The 18,197-nt window shown below is 54.7% G+C and overlaps 8 protein-coding genes across 8 annotated transcripts; 3 read left to right on the forward strand and 5 right to left on the reverse strand.

Moving 5' to 3' along the window:
- Positions 1-299: 299 nt before the first annotated feature.
- On the reverse strand, positions 300-788 carry EI97DRAFT_444031 (uncharacterized protein; the record flags this gene model as incomplete). The annotated part of the gene is made up of 1 exon (XM_033799870.1): positions 300-788. The coding sequence occupies one exon, from the start codon at positions 786-788 to the stop codon at positions 300-302; it is 489 nt and encodes a 162-aa protein (XP_033652097.1).
- A 1,833-nt stretch (positions 789-2,621) lies between these two features.
- On the forward strand, positions 2,622-8,365 carry EI97DRAFT_422245 (uncharacterized protein; the record flags this gene model as incomplete). Its single annotated transcript, XM_033797082.1, has 3 exons — positions 2,622-2,877; positions 2,929-7,369; positions 7,451-8,365. Coding segments are annotated over exons 2-3 (5,247 nt in total), but the record flags the coding sequence as incomplete, so codon positions are not given.
- A 1,360-nt stretch (positions 8,366-9,725) lies between these two features.
- EI97DRAFT_435099 (casein kinase-like protein subunit II beta) lies at positions 9,726-11,301 on the reverse strand. Its single transcript, XM_033798788.1, has 3 exons — positions 11,108-11,301; positions 10,409-10,654; positions 9,726-10,339 (listed from the first exon to the last, which is right to left on the reverse strand). The coding sequence occupies exons 1-3, from the start codon at positions 11,162-11,164 to the stop codon at positions 9,863-9,865; spliced, it is 780 nt and encodes a 259-aa protein (XP_033652099.1). The 5' UTR covers positions 11,165-11,301; the 3' UTR covers positions 9,726-9,862.
- A 291-nt stretch (positions 11,302-11,592) lies between these two features.
- On the reverse strand, positions 11,593-12,875 carry EI97DRAFT_435101 (Aldo/keto reductase). Its single transcript, XM_033798789.1, has 2 exons — positions 12,145-12,875; positions 11,593-12,093 (listed from the first exon to the last, which is right to left on the reverse strand). The coding sequence occupies exons 1-2, from the start codon at positions 12,664-12,666 to the stop codon at positions 11,674-11,676; spliced, it is 942 nt and encodes a 313-aa protein (XP_033652100.1). The 5' UTR covers positions 12,667-12,875; the 3' UTR covers positions 11,593-11,673.
- Positions 12,876-12,962: 87 nt separating this feature from the next.
- On the forward strand, positions 12,963-14,032 carry EI97DRAFT_102505 (uncharacterized protein). The gene is made up of 2 exons (XM_033792890.1): positions 12,963-13,015; positions 13,072-14,032. Exon 2 carries the CDS (start codon positions 13,167-13,169, stop codon positions 13,707-13,709), a length of 543 nt encoding a protein of 180 aa, XP_033652101.1. The 5' UTR covers positions 12,963-13,015; positions 13,072-13,166; the 3' UTR covers positions 13,710-14,032.
- Positions 13,607-14,903, reverse strand: EI97DRAFT_435102 (uncharacterized protein). The gene is made up of 5 exons (XM_033798790.1): positions 14,681-14,903; positions 14,549-14,633; positions 14,384-14,496; positions 14,015-14,326; positions 13,607-13,966 (listed from the first exon to the last, which is right to left on the reverse strand). The coding sequence occupies exons 1-5, from the start codon at positions 14,751-14,753 to the stop codon at positions 13,821-13,823; spliced, it is 729 nt and encodes a 242-aa protein (XP_033652102.1). The 5' UTR covers positions 14,754-14,903; the 3' UTR covers positions 13,607-13,820.
- An 824-nt stretch (positions 14,904-15,727) lies between these two features.
- Positions 15,728-16,854, reverse strand: EI97DRAFT_422255 (uncharacterized protein; the record flags this gene model as incomplete). Its single annotated transcript, XM_033797083.1, has 3 exons — positions 16,448-16,854; positions 16,010-16,384; positions 15,728-15,910 (listed from the first exon to the last, which is right to left on the reverse strand). The coding sequence occupies exons 1-3, from the start codon at positions 16,745-16,747 to the stop codon at positions 15,728-15,730; spliced, it is 858 nt and encodes a 285-aa protein (XP_033652103.1). The 5' UTR covers positions 16,748-16,854.
- Positions 16,855-16,995: 141 nt separating this feature from the next.
- Positions 16,996-18,127, forward strand: EI97DRAFT_495314 (uncharacterized protein). Its single transcript, XM_033802427.1, has 2 exons — positions 16,996-17,384; positions 17,447-18,127. The coding sequence occupies exons 1-2, from the start codon at positions 17,025-17,027 to the stop codon at positions 17,792-17,794; spliced, it is 708 nt and encodes a 235-aa protein (XP_033652104.1). The 5' UTR covers positions 16,996-17,024; the 3' UTR covers positions 17,795-18,127.
- The last annotated feature ends 70 nt before the right edge of the window (positions 18,128-18,197 follow it).

Here is an 18,197-nt window from a genome sequence, read left to right on the forward strand (position 1 = left end):
TTCGTTGGCGCGCCCCACCCGCATGTGAAGTGCGAGTACGGAGTACTGTATACTGCGTCGAGGCTATGAACTGGAATAGAGGATCTTGACAGATGAGTCCAGAAGTCTGAAGAAGGAGGAGAAGGCCACTAATCTTTCCATTGAAGAGTGGGCATCTCCTCCTCCCGAGCTGCTGCAGCGGCTTATATATTCCCACCGTCTCCTGCCACTAACCAACACCGATTCCACAGTGCACACCCACTCCAGAGTCCCAACTTAAATGCATTCCTACTTGGCTACTCCCAGCAATGCATCTGCCATCATTTATTACGTCCATCCCCTTTCCCGTCCCAGCACCCAAATTGCCCCCAATCCCCTTGGCCCTCCCCATTGGCCGGCGCCATCACTGCACCCACCCCTCCCGCCTTCTGAGAGGTCGGCAGCCCAACTGGCGGTGTAGAGCCTCTCTCCACCATGGCCACGCAGCACTTGCAGCTCCTCAAAACATGCGTTCGGCTGGCCAATTGCGCTGCCCAGAGACAGCCGCGCTGCGGGCGCAGGGAGACATGCGTCCGAGGATACACGATGTAGACTAGCAGAGATTCGCAGGGCGGATGCGGATGCGGATGCGGATGGCAATGCGGCTGGGGTGTGGTTGGAGAGAATTTGCGTTCGAGGGGACGGACTTTGAGAGAGGTTTTTAACGCGTGGGGAATCCCGGCCTCGTGTGATTCGAGAGCTGGCTCATTTGTGTTGCTGGCTGTGGTATCATAATCTTTGCGTCTCGAGATTTCGCTTTTGATATCCATCTCATTCACGACTTCAACACCACCACATCGTCATCAACCCCTCCTCCACATCGCTCCCTCGCAAATCCAGACCATTGTCGTTGCTGGCTAGCTCAGGCTTGTGGTGTGCCAGACCCCCGCAATCCCTCACACCAATATCAGCCATCGCAGCGCAACTCTCCCTGCCTCGTTTTGAGTAGCCGTCTAGCCCGTTTGGACGTCACGGCATCGGCAACACACCTTTCCTCAAACACCACCCAGCAGGCACACCCACGCCTCGCTTTTCCCGCCTTGTGACCACCTCAAAAGAGCCGGGGACGACGGTACGGGATACACGAGGCCCGTTTGCTTGCGTTGCACGTTCCTGCTTTGGGTGGAAAGCGTGCTGTTCTTCCTCGGGACGATAGATCCTGTACGCGCCGCGACATTCGATTCACCAAATCCCACGACACACGTTATTCCCCCGTCCCGCATAGATACGACTTGCAGAGCCAGTCTCGCATGCTTCTACCGACCTGCTGCACCGCTACGCCTCGCCAGCAAGATATCTCTCCGCGTCGTGCCTCGCACACCCGTCTGTACGACCCTCGTAGTCCCCGCGCGACCCTTCGCATCGCAGCCGCCGTCACAACCGCACCTGTACAATCCTCGCCCTAAGCGCACCGCAAATACAATCCGCAATCCGCACAGCCTAAACCACCCCTTCTCGTCCCGTAATCCTTACGGATCCCCCTAGTGGCGCCTCATGTGCCCGTCTCCGACCCTCTTCTGCTCGCGCGCACTTCTTCCCACATCATCCGGCTTGGACTTAGACTTTGACAGCGTCGAGCACCATGCCAGAGGGACGGTCGCGCCTGCATCGCGGCGGCGGCGAGGAAGCCGTGTATGCGCGGCTGAAGATACGGCGTGCGGAACGAGGCGACTTGGGTGAGGCGCGCGAGAGGTGGTTTCAGAGGTGGATGGCTGGCAGAGAGAGGCGTGCGAGCGACGACGACTTTATATCTGATCGTGGGAATTGGGGTGTGGAAGAAGAGCAGGAAGAGCCGATAACGGAGCTTTTGGAGGATATTTGCGGTGCATTGGCGAGGTTGGACAGGAGGAATCAAAGGAAGGGGCGGAGAGGTGAAGAAGAAGAAGGCGCGAACTCGGTATGACGACATTGGTTTCCTTTCATCGTATCATCTTCGTCCACCCCGCGTTCTCTAGTTCACCTCTACTCCCCACCAGTGCTGCTTGGATCATATACTACCTAGACAGCTGCTGTGGTTCCGCAACTAACTCAACCTAGGTTTACCAACCCTTCGAGCCCTTCTCCAGCTTCTACCTTCCCCATATCTCGTCCCCACACCTCTGGCTCTCCGCATCCCCACCCCACGATGACTCCTCTCCACCCTCCTACGACGACACACTCGCCGACCTCCCACCCGACTACACCACCACAGACGTCCTCGCCACCGCCAAAGTCCCCGAATACACACCCTTTCCCTCCCTGAACCCCTCCCTCTGCTCCAGCATCCCCGATTGTCTCCTAAGCAGCATCCTATCCACACGCTCCGCCTCCCCATTATCCTTCCATCTCGACGAAAAATGTCTTCATGCGAACATCGATTTCGGCTTCTGCGAGGAAGGCATCAAATCCCACGCCAAGAAGAAGAAGAATAACGCCGCCAAGAAGAATACAAACTCGAATAACAACTCTGGAGGAGGCGGCGGGGACGGTAAAAAGGAAGAGGACGCGCCCGCTGATGGCGGTGACAGTCCTGGGGGAGACCCGCCTGCTGATGGCGGCGGAGCGGGTGGTGGAGGAGACGACGGGGGTGATGGGGGGAAGGACGGGAATGGGGGTGGGGATGACGATGGGTGGGATGCTTGGGGGACCGCCGGTAAGAAGAAGAAGAGCAAGAAAGAGGAGGAAGAGGAAAGAAAGAAGAAGGAGGAGGAGGAGGAAGACGCTGCTGCCGCTGCTGCTGCCGCTGCCACTGCTGCTGCTGCTGCCACTGCGGCTGCGGATCTTAGCTGGGCTGATCAGGCGGATGGCAATGGGGCAGCGGATGATTGGGCCTCGTTTGCTACCGTTGGAGGGAAGAAGAGTAAGAAGAAGAAGGGAAAGGTAGGAAGACTGGATTGCGGGAAATCGTTCCATTAGCTGACTTGACCATAGGGCGCCGAGGCCGCGCCTCCTCCACCCCCTGAACCCCCTGCAGCAGATCCGGGCGCTGGATTCGACGACATCAATCTCGATGACTCGAGCGGCGCACCCAAGATCGAAATGTCGTTTGGAGACTCGGGCGGGGCCAAGTCAAGTCTCGGCGGATTGGGTGGATGGGGTGGATGGGGAAGCAAGGGCAGCAGCTGGGGTTTCGACTCCACCACCACTGGAAATGACGCCGCGAGTAATGACAATCCCTGGGGCTCACCCAAGGACAAGAAGAACTCCAAGGATTCGTCTGGCTTTGACTTCAACTTCGACGCTTTCAACACGTCGTCTGCGCCTCCGCCCGTAGCCGAGGAGAAACCTGCAGAAGACGAGGATGACGGCTGGGGTAGCTTCGGCAAGAATAAGAAGAAGAAGAAGGCAACGGAGGAGCCGGCGCCGGAGCCTGAGAAAGAGGACTCGTGGGGTTCTTTCTCTTTCGGCGGCTCAAAGGACAAGAAGAAGAAGAAAAAAGGCGCTGCCGAGGAGACGTCGCCGCCGCCCCCTGAGCCGGAGCCCGTGAAGGACGATGATGGATGGGGTGGATGGGGAGCCGTCGGATCAGGTAAGAAGAAGGGGAAGAAGGAGGAAGAAGTGCCGCCGCCTCCACCTCCGCCTCCCGAGCCTAGCCCACCCGCTGAAGATGACTGGGCTTCGTTCGGGACATCAGGCAAGCAGAAGAAAGGTAAGAAGGGTAAGGAAGAGCCGAAGGTCGAGGAAACACTTCCGGCACCGGAGCCCGAGCCTGTGCAGGAACCGGTCGTGGAACCTGAGCCGGTGCCTGAGCCCCCGAAGCCCGAGATCGATGAGTATGCCGGGCTCAGTAATACGCAGAAGAAGAAACTGAAGAAGCAGAAGGAGAAGGAGGCGAAAGAGAAGGCTGAAAGGGAAGAGAAGGAAGCCAAGGAGCGAGAAGAGCAAGAAGCTAAGGAGAAGGCAGAAAGAGAAGCGCAAGAAGCCAAGGAGCGCGAGGAGCAAGAAGCTAGGGAACGAGAACGGAAGGAAGCTGAGGAAAAGGCACGGCTTGAGGAGGAAGAGAAGAAGAAGAAGGAAGAGGATATTTGGGGAGATTCAGCTTGGGGCACCACTTCGACGAAGAAGAAGAAGGGAAAGAAAGGTAAGGAGGAGCCTCTCCCACCTGCGCCTGCGCCACCTCCCGCCGTTCCCGAACCCCAACCTGAGAAGAAGGAGAGCGATGATTGGAGCTTCAGTTCCATCTGGGGAGGCAAGAAGACGAAGAAGAAGAAGGAGCCTGAGCCCGGACCCATCATTGAAGACACAACCACTGTGCAAAGTCCCGATGGTGTCGAAGAACCCAAGGCAGAGGGAGAAGATGAGTGGGGCACTCCCTCTTGGGGCAAGAAGGTCAAGAAGTCGTCCTCGAAGGATACGCCGGTGGAAGTAACCGATGATATTTCGGCGCCCGTTCAAAAGCCCGACGAGGATGACCCATGGGGCAGCGCGCAGTTCAACATGACCAAGAAGAAGAAGGGGAAGAAGGGCTCCACTTTAGCTCCGCCACCTGTTCCCACACCGCCTGGTGAAGTTGAGCTACCCGAGCCGAAGCAAATTGAAGCGCCACCAGCTGTGGAGGAAGACCTGAAGGTAGACGACGATCTCTGGGGTTTCAGCTCCTCGAAAAAGAAGAAAGGCAAGGACGAAGCGGTCGACGATGGCGGCAAACTCAGCAAGACCGCGACAAAGGACTCGTCTGCTTCCAAGTCAGGCACTCCGAAGGATACGTTTGAAGATCTCATTCAGCTGGACGAACCTCCCAAGGTGGAAGAGAAGAAGCCTGAGCCGCCGAAGAACGAGACAAAAACGGAGAAGAAGAAACGCCTGAAACGGGAGAAAGAGGAGGCTGCGCAGCGTGAAAAGGAAGCCAAAGAGAAGGAGGAGGAGGAGGCCAAGCAGCGTGAGAAAGAGGAAAAAGAACGCCTCGAACGCGAAGCACAAGAAGCAAAGGAGGCCGAGGAAGCTGCTGAACGAGCCCGAATTGAAGCGGAAGAAGCGGAAAAGGCCAGGATTGAGGCGGAAGAGGCTGAGAAAGCGAGGAAGGAGGCAGAGGAGGCTGATAAGGCGAGGAAAGAGGCGGAAGAGGCTGAGAAGAGCTCTGGCTGGGGTCTATTTGGTAAGAAGGCAAAGAAGGAGACGACGGCACAGAAGAAAGCGAGGGAGAAGAAAGAGAAGGAGGAAAAGGAGAGACTAGAGAAGGAGGAAGCCGAACGGTTAGAGCGCGAGGCAGAAGACGCCAGAGAGGCAGAAGAAGCAGCCGAGAGGGCCAGGATCGAAGCTGAGGAAGCTGAGAAGGCGAGAATTGAGACTGAGGAAGCCGAAAAGGCACGGATAGAGGCCGAGGAGGCCGCAAAGAAGAAGGAAGCGGAAGAGGCGGAGAAGAGTTCTGGATGGGGACTCTTCGGAGCATCGAAGAAGTCGACAAAGAAGGAGACTGCCACTCAGAAGAAGGCTCGTGAGAAGAAGGAGAAGGCCGAGCGGGAGGAAGCCGAGCGCGTGGAACGGGAAGAAAAAGAACGCCTTGAGAAGGAAGAACAGGAACGGCTTGAGAGGGAGGAACAGGAACGCCTTGAGAAGGAGAAAGAGGAGCAGGAGAAACTGGAAAGGGAAGCCAAAGAAGCCGAAGAGGCCGCCAAGAAGAAAGAAGAGGAAAGCAGCAGCATATGGGGATCTTGGGGTGGCCTCAAGAAAAAGGAGACGGCTAGCCAGAAGAAGGCTCGTGAAAAGAAGGAGAAAGCTGAGCGCGAGGAGCAGGAGCGGTTGGAGCGTGAGGCCAAAGAAGCCGCGGAAGCTGCAGAGAAGGCTAAGAAGGAGGCCGAAGAAGCTGAAGCTGCACGCATTGCTGCTGAACAGGAGTTCCTCGAAACCACTTCGTCTAAGAAGAAAAAGAAGAAGGGGAAGGGCGCTGTCGAAGAGCCTGCACCACCTCCGCCGCCGCCGCCGCCTCCTCCCGCTGACGAGGATCTGCTCGATCTGGTCAAAGATGTCCCTGCGGGTGATCTACTCGCTGAACTAGAGAAAGACACCGCTTCTCCAGAAGAAACATCAGGAGGATGGGGAAGTGCTTGGGGCATTTCCTTGCGCAAAACCAAGAAGACACCGCCGAAGGAAGATGCGGTCATGGTTGAGTCAGCCCGTGACATCTCGCTTATGGAGGAACCGAACGTGCCAGAACCTGTTGTCGCTGACGAACCACCCCCCAAGGCAGCCAAGTCTAAGAAGTCTGCAAAGTCGGGTGGTGTGGTTGCGGAACGGCTAAAGGCACTGCAGGAGAAGAGTGGCGATAAATCAAAGATTGCAGAACTGGACTTTGAATTTGAAGCCCCGGAACCACCTCCACCTCCTCCGCCACCACCGGAACCACCACTTGTTGAAGTCGTTGAGACAACGACGAAGAAGTCTTCGAAGTCCAAGAAGGATAAATCCTCGTCAAAGTCAAAGGTGAAAGAGCCACCTGTGGTGATTCCAGATCCTGAGCCTGTGGTACTTGCCAAGAATCCCTCACCCGTGCCTGGTGGCTTTCCCATGGACGACGATATGGACTTGCTTGACTTCAATGACGCGGAAATGGTCGATGCCCGTGCGGACCCGCCTCCTCCGCCGCCGCCGCCAGCAGAGCCTGAACCTGTTGTTGTCGTCGTCGACAAAAAGGCCGAGAGGAAAGCGAAGAAGGCGAAGAAGGCGAAGGAGAGCAGCAAAGCCATTGTTGATGCTGCAGATATCGTCGAGATTATTGACCTAGCTGAACCACCTGCACCTCCACCTCCACCGGCTGAACGTGACGAACCTGCCGAACCTACCCTCGATATGGAGATTGTCGAACCCCCGGAGAAGCTCCCGACACCGCCTCCCGAACCTGAAGTCAAACCTGAACCTGTAAAGAAGGAACGTGCAAAGGTGGTGCGACCCGCTAATGGAGGAGCGAATTGGGGTATATGGGGTGTCGCTGCCGGTGCGGCGGCTGCATCACGACAGAAGCAGGCAAGAAAGCAGTCTACAGATGATGGCGCCAGTGCAACCCCAGTAAAGGCAAGCTTGAGCCGCTCCAAATCATCGCAGGTCTCTCCCGGAAAGGACAAGGACGTCATGTCAAAATCTTCAGGGTCAGACAAGACGAATAAGACGCGGCCAAAGCCTGCGCGTGCTGCGACGGGCTTGGGCGCACTGTTTGGTGTACCTCCTCCGCATTCTTCGTCGCGTGCAAAGTCACATCGGACCTCTGCGACTCCCAAAACGATGTCTCGAAGACCGTCGTTTGATGGCGACGCTGCTATGATGTCGCCGCCTCATACAGATGTAGATGTCAAGGTGCCTTCAAAGGCGGCAAAAGTCATGGGTATGAAAGGTTCCGTCAGCAGGCGATCAAGTACCAGGGACAAGGGCAAATCCAGAGGTAAGACACTCGCTCCCCAAGAAGCGGGATGGCCTCTTGGCTCTCATAATCAGCGGACAAATCCAGCTAACAAGCGCTCAGCTGTACCAGACGCGTATGCCATCCCCGACGATCTGGACATGCCATTGGATGATGATGCGCCCGCATCACCCACACCCGCTCCCAAGGCTGAGTCATCCCGACGCAAGTCGTCGCGGGAGCCTACCGCTGTTACTCCAGCTGAACCGTTGACTGCACCACCGAGTGCCGATGATCCCGTTGACATTGATCCAATGTCTGTCGAACCTCCTCACGTCGAAAGACACCATAGTGAGCGATCGAGACGAGACCGCAACACTTCGAAAGCAAGAGACTTAGCTACTGCGGGGGTTGCGGCTGGGGCTGCTGCAGCCGCTGCCGGCGGCCTGATGAGCATGTTTGGACTTGGGTCGCGCAAGAAGGGTCAGGAGGAAGACAAGCACGAGCGTCGCAGGAATGCATACGAGACCGAAGACGAACGCCGCCGCCGTAAACGATCGTCCACGCGAGGTGCAGCGACCGAAGACGAAGCGAAACGGCTCCGTCATGAGCGACGTAGTGTTCGCCGCTCCTCTCACATGCCTGACGGAGCAGACATGATGAGCGGTGGTGCTGGGCCTGGCGAGGATCTTGACCCGGAGCGCGAGGCCAGACGCGCAGAACGTAAAGCTCGACGCCAGGCAGAGAAGGAAGCACAACGCGCTGATCTGGAAGCGGCTGAAGCCAAGGCGGAGCGTCGTCGTAACCGCGAGCGCGAGAAGGAGAGCGCGATCCTTGCGGAGAAGAAGGCGAGGCAGATGGCGGAGCTGGAGCGACGCAACAAGGAGGCTGAGGCTGAATTGCGTCGCATGGAGGAAAAGAAACAGCGCAAAGCTGCACGCGAGCAACGTAGGGCAATGGAAGAGTCAGAGCGTGAGCGTGGTGAGCACCGTTCTTCTAAGCGCAGAGACAGGGAACGGGAGGGTTCTCGTCGTCCTAGTGAGCGTGAGCGCGAACGAGAACGGGACAGAGACAGAGACAAAGACCGCGACCGAGAACGGGAGCGTCGTCGTTCCCACATGGATGAAGACCCAGAAGAGCGACGTCGTCGCCGTGAAGAGCGCCGTGCTGCTCGCCGTAACTCGGAATACCCAGCACCAGCAAACGGCGGACCCATCCAAGACTACTTCGACGAGCGCAACGGTGCGGCGCATCGCTCCCGCCATCGCAGCTCGCATCGCCCCAAGGAGGAAGAAAACACGCCCTACCTAGCCAGAGGCGGAGATAAGACGTCCTCTTGGGTGGACTCCCTCTCCAACGAACAACCACTCCCAGTTCCTATTGCCGAGACGGTTGTAGACGGTCTGCCAGACACCCGCGACCCGAACCATGCGGACGAGCTTTCCCCTTCGGCGGACGAAGATCTCCGTCTCCGGATTGCAGGCCGCAAAGGTCCGAAGCGCGATCGCGAGCGCGAAGAACGTCGTGAGCGTGAGAAAGAACGCGATAGAGAGAGGGAAGCTGAGCGGGAGAGGAGACATCATCGACGGCGGGCTTCGCATTATGAGGGTGCACGTGGCGGTGGCAGTGATGAGGACCGCGAGAGGAAGAGCCGCAGGAAGAGTTATGCGCAGCCGATGGGCGGGTATGCGGAGGCGCCGCTTAGGACGTGGGATGGGAGGCCGGCGATGGAGAGTGGTGCGAAGAGGGGGAGTTGGTTCAAGAAGATCGCGGGGGGTTTTGGGTAGGGAGATTAAATCTTCTTGGTTGAGTTTGAGGTTGGTGTGCGTGCATGTCCGCTTAACTGATGAATGGGTGGTTGTCTAGTGAAGTGGTTGAGTTGCACTTGCATTGGGCGGCGTCTGATTTGATGTTTGGTCTTTTCTTCGATGGTTCCGGCTCGCTTATTTACATTGGTGCTGGATCATGGTATGCCGATGTTGTCTGTTGAGTGCGTTGATGACAATGACGACGATGATGATGGTGTTTTCGAAGATGTTGAGCGGCACCGGCGTTTGCTCTTTCTTCTCTTTGCAAGGCGGATCTCGTGTGTGTACGAGGATTCCGTTCAAGTGGTAGAGTAGGGGGTGGATTTTGAGTAGGAGATACAGAGGAGTGAGAATATATACCCCTTTCAGCTTCTTATTCCGGAGTCCGCTCCGCGGTCTTGTCATCATTTCTGTCTGTGTCAAGAGCATCATGAGTGAGCGAAATAAGTAGTTCTGATACACATGAAGGACTGCGATAACGAGTTCACAATTCCTTTTCGTTTGGGATGTGATATTTTCACCCGGAGACCGGACATGCGTCCTACGACACACGAACTGGTGGACTTTTACTCAAGGGTGTGCCAGCTGGATTCGAGAAGAATGAAAAAAAAGTGGTTTGTCGAAGTATTCAAATGCTACCCTACCGACCCGAACGCCTATCGCCATACCCCATGCTAACCAGATACGTATACCGCGGTGCAAGCGACGCATTCATGCAGTCACTCACTCACTTGGCAGCCACGAGCGCCGCACCCTGCTCCCCGACATCCATCTCCTCATCTTCGTCACTCACTGGTTCCCCCTCCTCCTCGTCATCTTCGTCCTCCTCAAACAACACATCCACCTTGGCCGCCTTCAACCGCTCCCTCATCGCCTCGCGCTGCTCATCCTGCCACCGCGCCAACGCCGCCGCAGCATGCACCTTGAAGCCGAAAACGCGCGGCTCGTACCTGCGCAACGACTTGGACGGCAACATGGTCGGATATACCTGGAACAGGATGTTGTGGAACGAGGTGCCGAAGTAGGCGCCGTCAATGACCGAGTGGCGCGACGACTTGGGGTTGTAGATGTCTTCGCACCGCGCGCAGTACAGCTTGACGGGCGAGTTGCCTGGGAGGTCGGATTGGCCCATTGGGAGGAGCGGGTGCGAGTCGCACATGACGCGGGGGCATTTGCCGAAGTCGGATTTCTTGAACTTCTCGAGCTGGAGAGGAGAGATGTAAGTTTTCTGGGACTGGGCCTTTCCAGCGTAGGGGGGAAAGAGACAACTTACCATTTTTGCGAGACCGCGCGTCGTCACTATGTACCGGGCGTGTACCAGGCCGTATAAGTGCCGGGCGGATTTCTCGACGGCGTCGCGGAGCTGGTCGTCGCAGTCTACGTCGAAGACGTCTGTTATGAGGTCCAGCGCGTATTGATAGTATTGAACATCGGCGTTTAGGCCCGTGAGGTTGAAGCGATCGGTCAGGTAGTCTTCGTCGATCTCGCAGAAGTATTCGTTTCCGCGGGAGGATATGAACTGGCGCAGATGTCAGCCTGGTGTTCGTGGAGAATAACAAACAGTCCTCGGAACGCATGCAACGAATCGAGCCAGAAATTGAACAGATGTGAACGGCGTATGTCGAATGCTGCTATGTAATCGGTCCAGCAGGCTTGCAATCCATCAAGCAAGCAGAGAAGAAGAGCCATCCGGAGGACTGTCCGAGGGCATCCTCCTTCACTTTTCCAGCCGAATGCCCGAAAGCCCAGCAATGACTTGACGTATCGAGAGGACGAGTCCATTTCCAAGCGCATTCAAGTCTCCGGGTCAAAGCAAGCATCCAAGTCCTCCGAGTCGCCAGATACCAGATCTGTGAGGCTTATTCGAAGCACATGATAGCAGCCCTTCCCAACGGCAGGTTGCTCCGTGCTCGATCCAAGGGCGAAACATATGTATTCATGAATAAAAGCGCAGAATTCCTCAACTACATACCCAATCGCGCCAATAGCTCGTATAGTCGCTATCCGTATCGCTAACGAAGTCGTCCATGTTGCGAGCGCCAAGGTCGCTGCCCTCGATGGGCTGGAGTGAGATGTTGTTCGTTCGAGACCGCGTCAGGCCGTGTACCGCGCGTACTAGAAGACCGTCTAGGGAGTAGAGAGGTAGGTATATCTTCCCGCGTCGAATGAGCACCAAAGTTTTGTGAAGGCCCACCGCGCGTTGAGCCATGAAGAAGGTGGGATGTCGTGTGGCTCGTGCGCCGTTCGGTGGGGCAGATGATCCGAGCCGGGCCATGTCGTAGTATTTAGAGCTGCATACTGACAGCATCTATATCGGCCAAGGGGCCACTCGTTCCAACAGTACACTTGGTAGACCACGTACGCTTGACTATGTTCGAAACTCGGCGGTTTGCGAAAGATGCGCTCTTTCCCTCCCTTAATGAGACATTCACCACGGCACCATGTTACTTTGTCGTACTGAACATAAACAGACATTGAATCCTACTTTAAGACACTTCAAGCGTCTAGACTAATATCGTCAGCTAGACGTCCCATCGCTTACTCCTTTCCGTCCAGATCCGTATAGTATTTGTATCCAAAGCTCTCCGACGGGTCACAGAAACGAAGCTTCTTATCGATGCCATCAATTTTCTTAACGTCCTCCTCGGGCAGCTTAAAGTCGCCCTCAAAGTTCGCCTTAATACGCGATTCGGTCTTGGACTTCGGCAGCACCGAGTGACCCTTTGCAATATTCCACGCCAGCGCGACCTGCGCGCCCGTCTTTCCGTGCTTCTTGCCAATCTCAACGAGAGTGGGGTCATCTATCAGCTTTCCAATGTCCTTGCCCTTGTCGTAGATTGGATTCTGGTTGCCGAAGGGAGAGTACGCAATGATGTGGATACCCTTTTGCTTGTGCCATTCCGTGAAGGAGGTCTGCTGGAGCCACGGGTGCAGTTCCAGCTCGTGTGCTGCGGGAACCTAGAAATTCGTCAGTTATCTCTGAAGACTGAGCTCAAGCAGATTACTTACCACATCAGTTTTCTCAAGCAGGCGCTCCATCTCCGCCTTGCTGAAGTTGGAGACACCAATGGCTTTCACCTTGCCCTCTTTCAGGCACTTCTCCATCGCCTTGTATGTATCGACATAGTCGGTATCGCCCGTGATCGGTTTACCATCTTTGTCCTTGGGAAAAAGCGTATCCCCGCGGGCGAAAGCCGAAGGCCAGTGCATGAGCCAGAGGTCGATGTAGTCCACACCCAGGGCCTTGAGTGACGCATCGAGCTGCTTAGGAACATCCTCGGGATGATGCGCGTTATTCCACAACTTTGTGGTGATGAAAATCTGGTCGCGCGGAATTCCAGCCTTCTTGATGCCCTTTCCTACGGCCTCCTCGGTGCCGTAGACGAATGCAGTGTCGATGTGCCTGTAGCCGGCCTTAATGGCGGTGACAACGGCTTGTTCCTGAGCTTCGGCATCCTGCCAGGTTCCGAAGCCAATGGCGGGGATCTGGGCTCCCGTGTTGAGCTTGAACATTGTTTGGTTGTGAGCCATGGTGAGGAACCGGAATTGATGAGGTGGTGAGCGCCGGATGGAGTGTAATGCTGGTTGATAGAGTCTGGAGGTTGCTGTGCGAAGAGAAGGTCTCAACATTGATCTATAGGTGAACTCATAGAAAGGGTTTTAAGTCGCCCAATCGTTCAAGCCAGCATTTCGTCATTGGCACGCTCAAGATAGCTAATCGATGTTAGTGTGGATCTATGACGTTCAATTGAAGTGACTGGAGCATTCCGAGAATTTCGGAATGAACTTTCGGAAAGTCTCGGCTTTCAGTCCCGTACCTGAACAAACTCAACAGGGGCGATGAGGGGCTCATTAACGATTCATCCAGCTCTCTGATCAGGTAAGAAAACTTCACGATCCTCTTTTTGGCCCTTCCCAAGTGCTCATTGTGATCAGATCGACAGGGGTCATTCCAGGCGGTTTAGATTAAGTACTCTCAGGCAGCACAACTAACACCGCCAATCCCTTTTACTGCACTATCCAGAAACCAGATGGCGCAGTCCACCTTCACTACCCGACAATACACGTCGAAAAACTTCGTCGAGAGCTGCGGTGCCGTTCTGTTCGACCTCGCCAGCCCCACACTCGATGTGTGCCTCCTACATCATCTCAAGACAGACGAATGGTATCTTCCCAAAGGACGCCGGAACCAGTCCGAGTCTCGTCGCGATGCTGCTGTGAGGGAAGTCATGGAGGAGACTGGCTATCGATGCCATATTTATCCTGTGAGGATGGCAACGCGTGCTCCATCAACAGACGACCCTGCGAATGTGTCGGACAAAGTTCGCATATACCCACATCTGACTGAGCCATTCAGGTTTACAATGAGAGAGCTTGATAGCGACAGCGTGAAGCTTATATGGTGGTACATTGCTGCACTGGACGATGGAGCGCGGAGCAAACCCCTGGTAGGAGAAACAGCCTTCAAGGCAGAGTTCTTTTCATGCGACGAGGCCGTTGAGAAACTGACCTTTCAAACGGATCGTGAAGTCCTGCTTAATGCTCTGAAGCTGGTGGGCTCGTCAAAAAGATAGCCGCACACACCAGATTTGACGAAGTACAACTTGGGGTATGTGTGATCATCAATTCGTTATATTGCTGCTTTTGTGCTGCTACGTCTGTTACCTGCACGACACATTCATTGCTCAATCATCCTTGTTGAGCCACTGCTTCGAAGCATCATACAACTTCTCGAAGGCCGGATCGAAAGCAGTGAACTTCTCGTACAGTCCATCGCCGATACGCTTAAGGAACTCCAAGAACGTCACCAGAATGAAATCAGCATAAGTCACTACCACTCGTTAGCCAGATCGACCCGTTGAAAGCGGGAAAGACGCACCTCTATCGCCCAGGAAGTAAGGACCACCATTCTTCTTCAGGATACCAGCCAGCTCTTTGACAGGCGCTTCGGCAGCCTCCCAGGCCTTATCACCACCCTTCTCTTTCTCGAACTGGGTCAGGCTCATGCCGAACTTGGCCGCGCGAGTACGCTCAAAGTACTCGGCAGAGGGTGCGCTCAGGAGGTTTCGAGGAATCTTGGGCAGAATCTCTGCAGCCAACGGAACGAACAGCTTGGAGATGAACTCTTTGATTTGGACGACGATTGGTTCGTCAAGGCCTAAAGAGGGAGTCGGGTAGCGCTTTTCGATTTCTGTAGAGTGTTAATCATTTATTTATTCCATGGGTTGCTCCAAGTGCATAAACGTACCGTGTGCGATATTCCAAGAGTCCATCACAAATGTGCCGTCGTCGAAGCGTACAACTGGAGAGGTATATTCTGCCAGGAAGCTCGGGTCGTTCCGATCATGTGGTGTGATGCCACTTTTATTTGCGTTAAACGGGCCCTTGAATTACTTATCGGATATGGACTTACAAAGATCTGAATTTGCCATCAATGTCCGGATACTCGGTCCATTCCGTCTTGTAATCAATTCCCTTGTAATTCAAAACCATGCGAGCTGAGCAGATTGTTAGCATGAGCTCCCCTCTAGGACCGAGTACACACGTTTCCACGGGTTCAATGACCAGCCCTTCCTCGGCTCTCGAGTGGGGATATCGTAGAGCGTGACTTGAGCCATTGTAATTTGTGTGCGTTCGGTTCGACGAATCAGAGTTATAACGGTTCAAAATGTACTCTGGATGGGAATTGGACTTGTTTGCTTCTGTCGAAGCCTCACACCGTCTTTATATCGGATGGCCTCATTTGTAATCGACCGCGCCCTGCGGTGTAGCCGTTGCAATGTGGAACCATTTCGGCTGGAGGGGCTGGGACGGGACACCTCGGCCGCGGAAACCCCTCTCTAGCCGTGCCCCTCAACACCATTGCACACTTATCCATGTTCGACGGTTGGTTAATTCATATCTGTATCTACTATGTATGCGCCTAGTCACACCTCGCAAGATGCATATGAACAACTACGAAAGATTTCCATGTGAAGAGAATTGTGTAAGCGCACCTACTTCGGGCCGGCCCGTCCCCTGATCGATTCCGAGATGACTCCATTACAAACGCATAGCCTCCGAATAGATAGGATTTGTCAGTTCCACAATTGCCATTTACGTCCACAAATGTTTTCTATTGGCTGTTTTGTGGAAGTATTCCGCTCCGCTGAGAGAGGCATGCGTGACAGGTCCTAGAGCCCCATACCGCTATGGTAACTGGGCGGCTGAGGCATCTCTTCTCGAAGGGGAGGAATTTTCCTTCACCATATCTCACCGTCAAAGGCTTTCATAAAAATTCCGCATTCACCACCTTCTCTAGCCCAGGCATCGACCACTACATAGTCCCTTTCGAGTGTGGACAACATAGACTTTTGTATGGGTCCGGTCAAAGTCCGAATAATTGAAGGATGTGTCCGCATCACAAAAGCTCTCAACCGAGCACTAGGTCGGGCATCAGCAGCAGCTGTCAGAACCAAGGTGGGGCGTTTCCTCTGACGGGAGTCTACTGCGGCTGAGTCGAAGATCAGGGGCGCTGTGGAATCGTAATCTCAGGTCTACTAACGGTTCAGGAACAAAGGTGTTACGATAGGTAGAATGCGTAGGCCGCGTCTTATGGATCCCTCACGAAAACCTCCACGTCTGTCCTTCGAAGAACGTAAACCCAGTGCACGACCCTAGGTCTATGCACAACTTTATCTGCTGCGTCTCCAGTGGGCGACTGCAGGACCTCGATTTCATGCCTGGCCTCCAACCTCCATAGCTGACCAGGATCCGGAAATCCATTGTCGATTAGCTCCTGGGGAATATCGTTGAGGTCATCGGCGTAGTCATCGTCGGAGTCGTCCGCGTCGTCTGGTTCGTCCGGTCTCGAGGAGCTCAATGCTGGCGACACGTCATGGTGGGTAGCGGAAGCATGAGCTGATGGGTGCGGCAAGAAGGGAAATCGGTCCTCCGAGTAGGATAACGAGATCCAGTAGGCGCCCGGTTTGGTGACCAGCGCCAGATGGATGGCCAGGATATGTAAAGGATGGATCGGTTCAGGTGATTCGGCCACTGGCGACGTAGAGATATCAGACGTAGTGCCGATAGGGTATGGAAGTGGTACATACACGTCCTCGGAACATGCTATAGAGTCGGATGTGGACTTGTCGACGATCACATAATATGTGTTAGGGTTGCAGACGTGGAGGAGTGAGGAGTGGGATAGTAAGTCTGCGGTTGACCAGCGCATATACCTCATGTCACGGTTTGCGGGTGATTGAACGACCTCTGCATTGCCCAAGTCTGCGGAGGCAGCAGGATTAGCGGACTCGAGCCCGTCCTGGGCCACTTCGCCTTCATATATGTCAATCTCTCTTTGTTTTCCTACTTTGATGGCAACATCGGAGTAGTCCAAATTATGTATCAGTTCCGGATTGTCGACATGTGCGCGAAGGTGGTAGGACAACAGTGATGTACCGCATCCGATATGCAAGATCTGTGGACTTTCGTCTTCTGTGCTCCTCAACGCTTCTACCAGGTAGGAATCCAATGCCGTCGGGGCCTCAAGCCATTCAAATGGATTCGAATTAGAGGTGAACCTTGTATCCCAATATTCCTGTGACCCGAATGATGGCGGTTGAGGCGGCATTGGAACCTGCAGCTGGACATGGAGGAGTCAGAAACTAGGGAGTTTGTTAGCATTAGTAAGTGGCTCACTGCTGGTTTTGTCAATTTCAATACAATTTTCGATGCCTGCCGTCTAGAGAGTACAACAGTGCTGTGTATAATAGAGGAGTTGTAGTGGTTGACCAAATGGCGTCCTATCGGCCTTTTATTTTTCCGACCCGATCTTCGTCCGATCGAGCCGTCCGAGTCGATCAGTTCTCCGCTGCATCACTCAGCACCTCAGGTGCCAAACTGCCGCAATGGCGTCCCTTCAAACGATACCTCGCTTTCTCCTCCCTCGTGGCCCTTCCATACCCCGTGCCCGGGCCTTTCCTGTACCCATACTCCCCATCTCACACCTCCGCCATGCCACCATCCTTCCCCCACGACCCAAGAAGACGGAGCCGCGCATTCTTGGCCAACCAGACAAATACAGACCACCGTCCCACGGAACGCGGCTGCCGAGGAGTGAGACGACACAGAAGACGTACGGACCGCCATTATCGAAAGAGGAGCGGGAGAGAATGCGCACGAAGAAGTATCCGAATATGATGAGTCCCGAGGGCACGTTCAGCCATTGGTTCTTACATAACAGAAGCATTCATTTGATCATTACTCTGGTATGCGATAGCCAGCCCAATGGCCAAGGCGCCGGTGTCAAGGACAGCACTAACGTACTTAGGGCATCTTGTTCACCCTCGGAGGTTCAGCGTGGTATTTGACCTTCAAGCGCAATAACCCTTATAATGATCTCCTCCCGGAACCGAAGGAATATATGCGCCACCCGATCACGAGTTTAAAGCGGTTCTTTGAGGTGCTCAGAATGTACCAGGAACATCTGTCGGAGCAGGCAGAGGCAAAACGTTTGAAGAGGGAAGACGATATTGAGAAGAGGATGCAGTTTAGACTGCAAAGAATAAGAGAAGCCGAGGAGAGGGGAGAGGAATATCTGGAGGACCCAAGATATTGGGTTGACGCGTACGGTGTGCGGAGGAGGAGAGTCAAGAAGTGGTTCGGAATCTGGGAGTAGTGGTTGTTAGAGGGGCGGGATCCATAAAGAGAACACCGCGGCGTTGCCGAACGGCAGTCCATTGGAGGTGATGGCAGTTCACGGATATGATTAAAAGGATGTGTCTCTTGCAGTAAGGCGACGGGAGAAAGACCATTGAGACGGAGAAGCAGGGAAAGGAAGTATATGATTGAAGGATATTGCATGTGGCGTCTTTAGAAGATCGAGCGCTCCACTTGTACTTGCAGAAGCTACAGATCGTCTTCTGCGATCCTGAAATTCACGCATATTCATCCGCGCTACGGATCGACTTCCGAATGGCAGGAGCTGCTGCCCTTCGCCAGACCGCGGATCCGCCCAAGATCTAAAGTGAGCACGACGCTATGTTGGTTGTGGGCCTTGCGCTGGGCTTGTCAAGACCTGT

This window comes from Westerdykella ornata (genome assembly GCF_010094085.1).
Source record: "Westerdykella ornata strain CBS 379.55 unplaced genomic scaffold EI97scaffold_19, whole genome shotgun sequence".
Taxonomy (NCBI): Eukaryota; Fungi; Ascomycota; class Dothideomycetes; order Pleosporales; family Sporormiaceae; genus Westerdykella; species Westerdykella ornata.

What these genes read in the sequence shown, in the direction of transcription:
- EI97DRAFT_435099 (XM_033798788.1), bottom strand. Translation starts at nt 11,164, where the DNA reads ATGGACGACTTCGTTAGCGATACGGATAGCGACTATACGAGCTATTGG. An exon ending in CGAGCTATTGGCGCGATTGG is followed by an intron (nt 10,655 to 11,107) that starts GTATGTAGTTGA and finishes CATCTGCGCCAG; the next exon opens with TTCATATCCTCCCGCGGAAA. An exon ending in CGCGCGGTCTCGCAAAAATG is followed by an intron (nt 10,340 to 10,408) that starts GTAAGTTGTCTC and finishes TCTCCTCTCCAG; the next exon opens with CTCGAGAAGTTCAAGAAATC.
- EI97DRAFT_435101 (XM_033798789.1), bottom strand. Translation starts at nt 12,666, where the DNA reads ATGGCTCACAACCAAACAATGTTCAAGCTCAACACGGGAGCCCAGATC. An exon ending in TGCTTGAGAAAACTGATGTG is followed by an intron (nt 12,094 to 12,144) that starts GTAAGTAATCTG and finishes ACGAATTTCTAG; the next exon opens with GTTCCCGCAGCACACGAGCT.
- EI97DRAFT_102505 (XM_033792890.1), top strand. Translation starts at nt 13,167, where the DNA reads ATGGCGCAGTCCACCTTCACTACCCGACAATACACGTCGAAAAACTTC.
- EI97DRAFT_435102 (XM_033798790.1), bottom strand. Translation starts at nt 14,753, where the DNA reads ATGGCTCAAGTCACGCTCTACGATATCCCCACTCGAGAGCCGAGGAAG. An exon ending in GTCATTGAACCCGTGGAAAC is followed by an intron (nt 14,634 to 14,680) that starts GTGTGTACTCGG and finishes CAATCTGCTCAG; the next exon opens with CTCGCATGGTTTTGAATTAC. An exon ending in CTCTTGGAATATCGCACACG is followed by an intron (nt 14,327 to 14,383) that starts GTACGTTTATGC and finishes AACACTCTACAG; the next exon opens with AAATCGAAAAGCGCTACCCG.
- EI97DRAFT_495314 (XM_033802427.1), top strand. Translation starts at nt 17,025, where the DNA reads ATGGCGTCCCTTCAAACGATACCTCGCTTTCTCCTCCCTCGTGGCCCT. An exon ending in TTCATTTGATCATTACTCTG is followed by an intron (nt 17,385 to 17,446) that starts GTATGCGATAGC and finishes TAACGTACTTAG; the next exon opens with GGCATCTTGTTCACCCTCGG.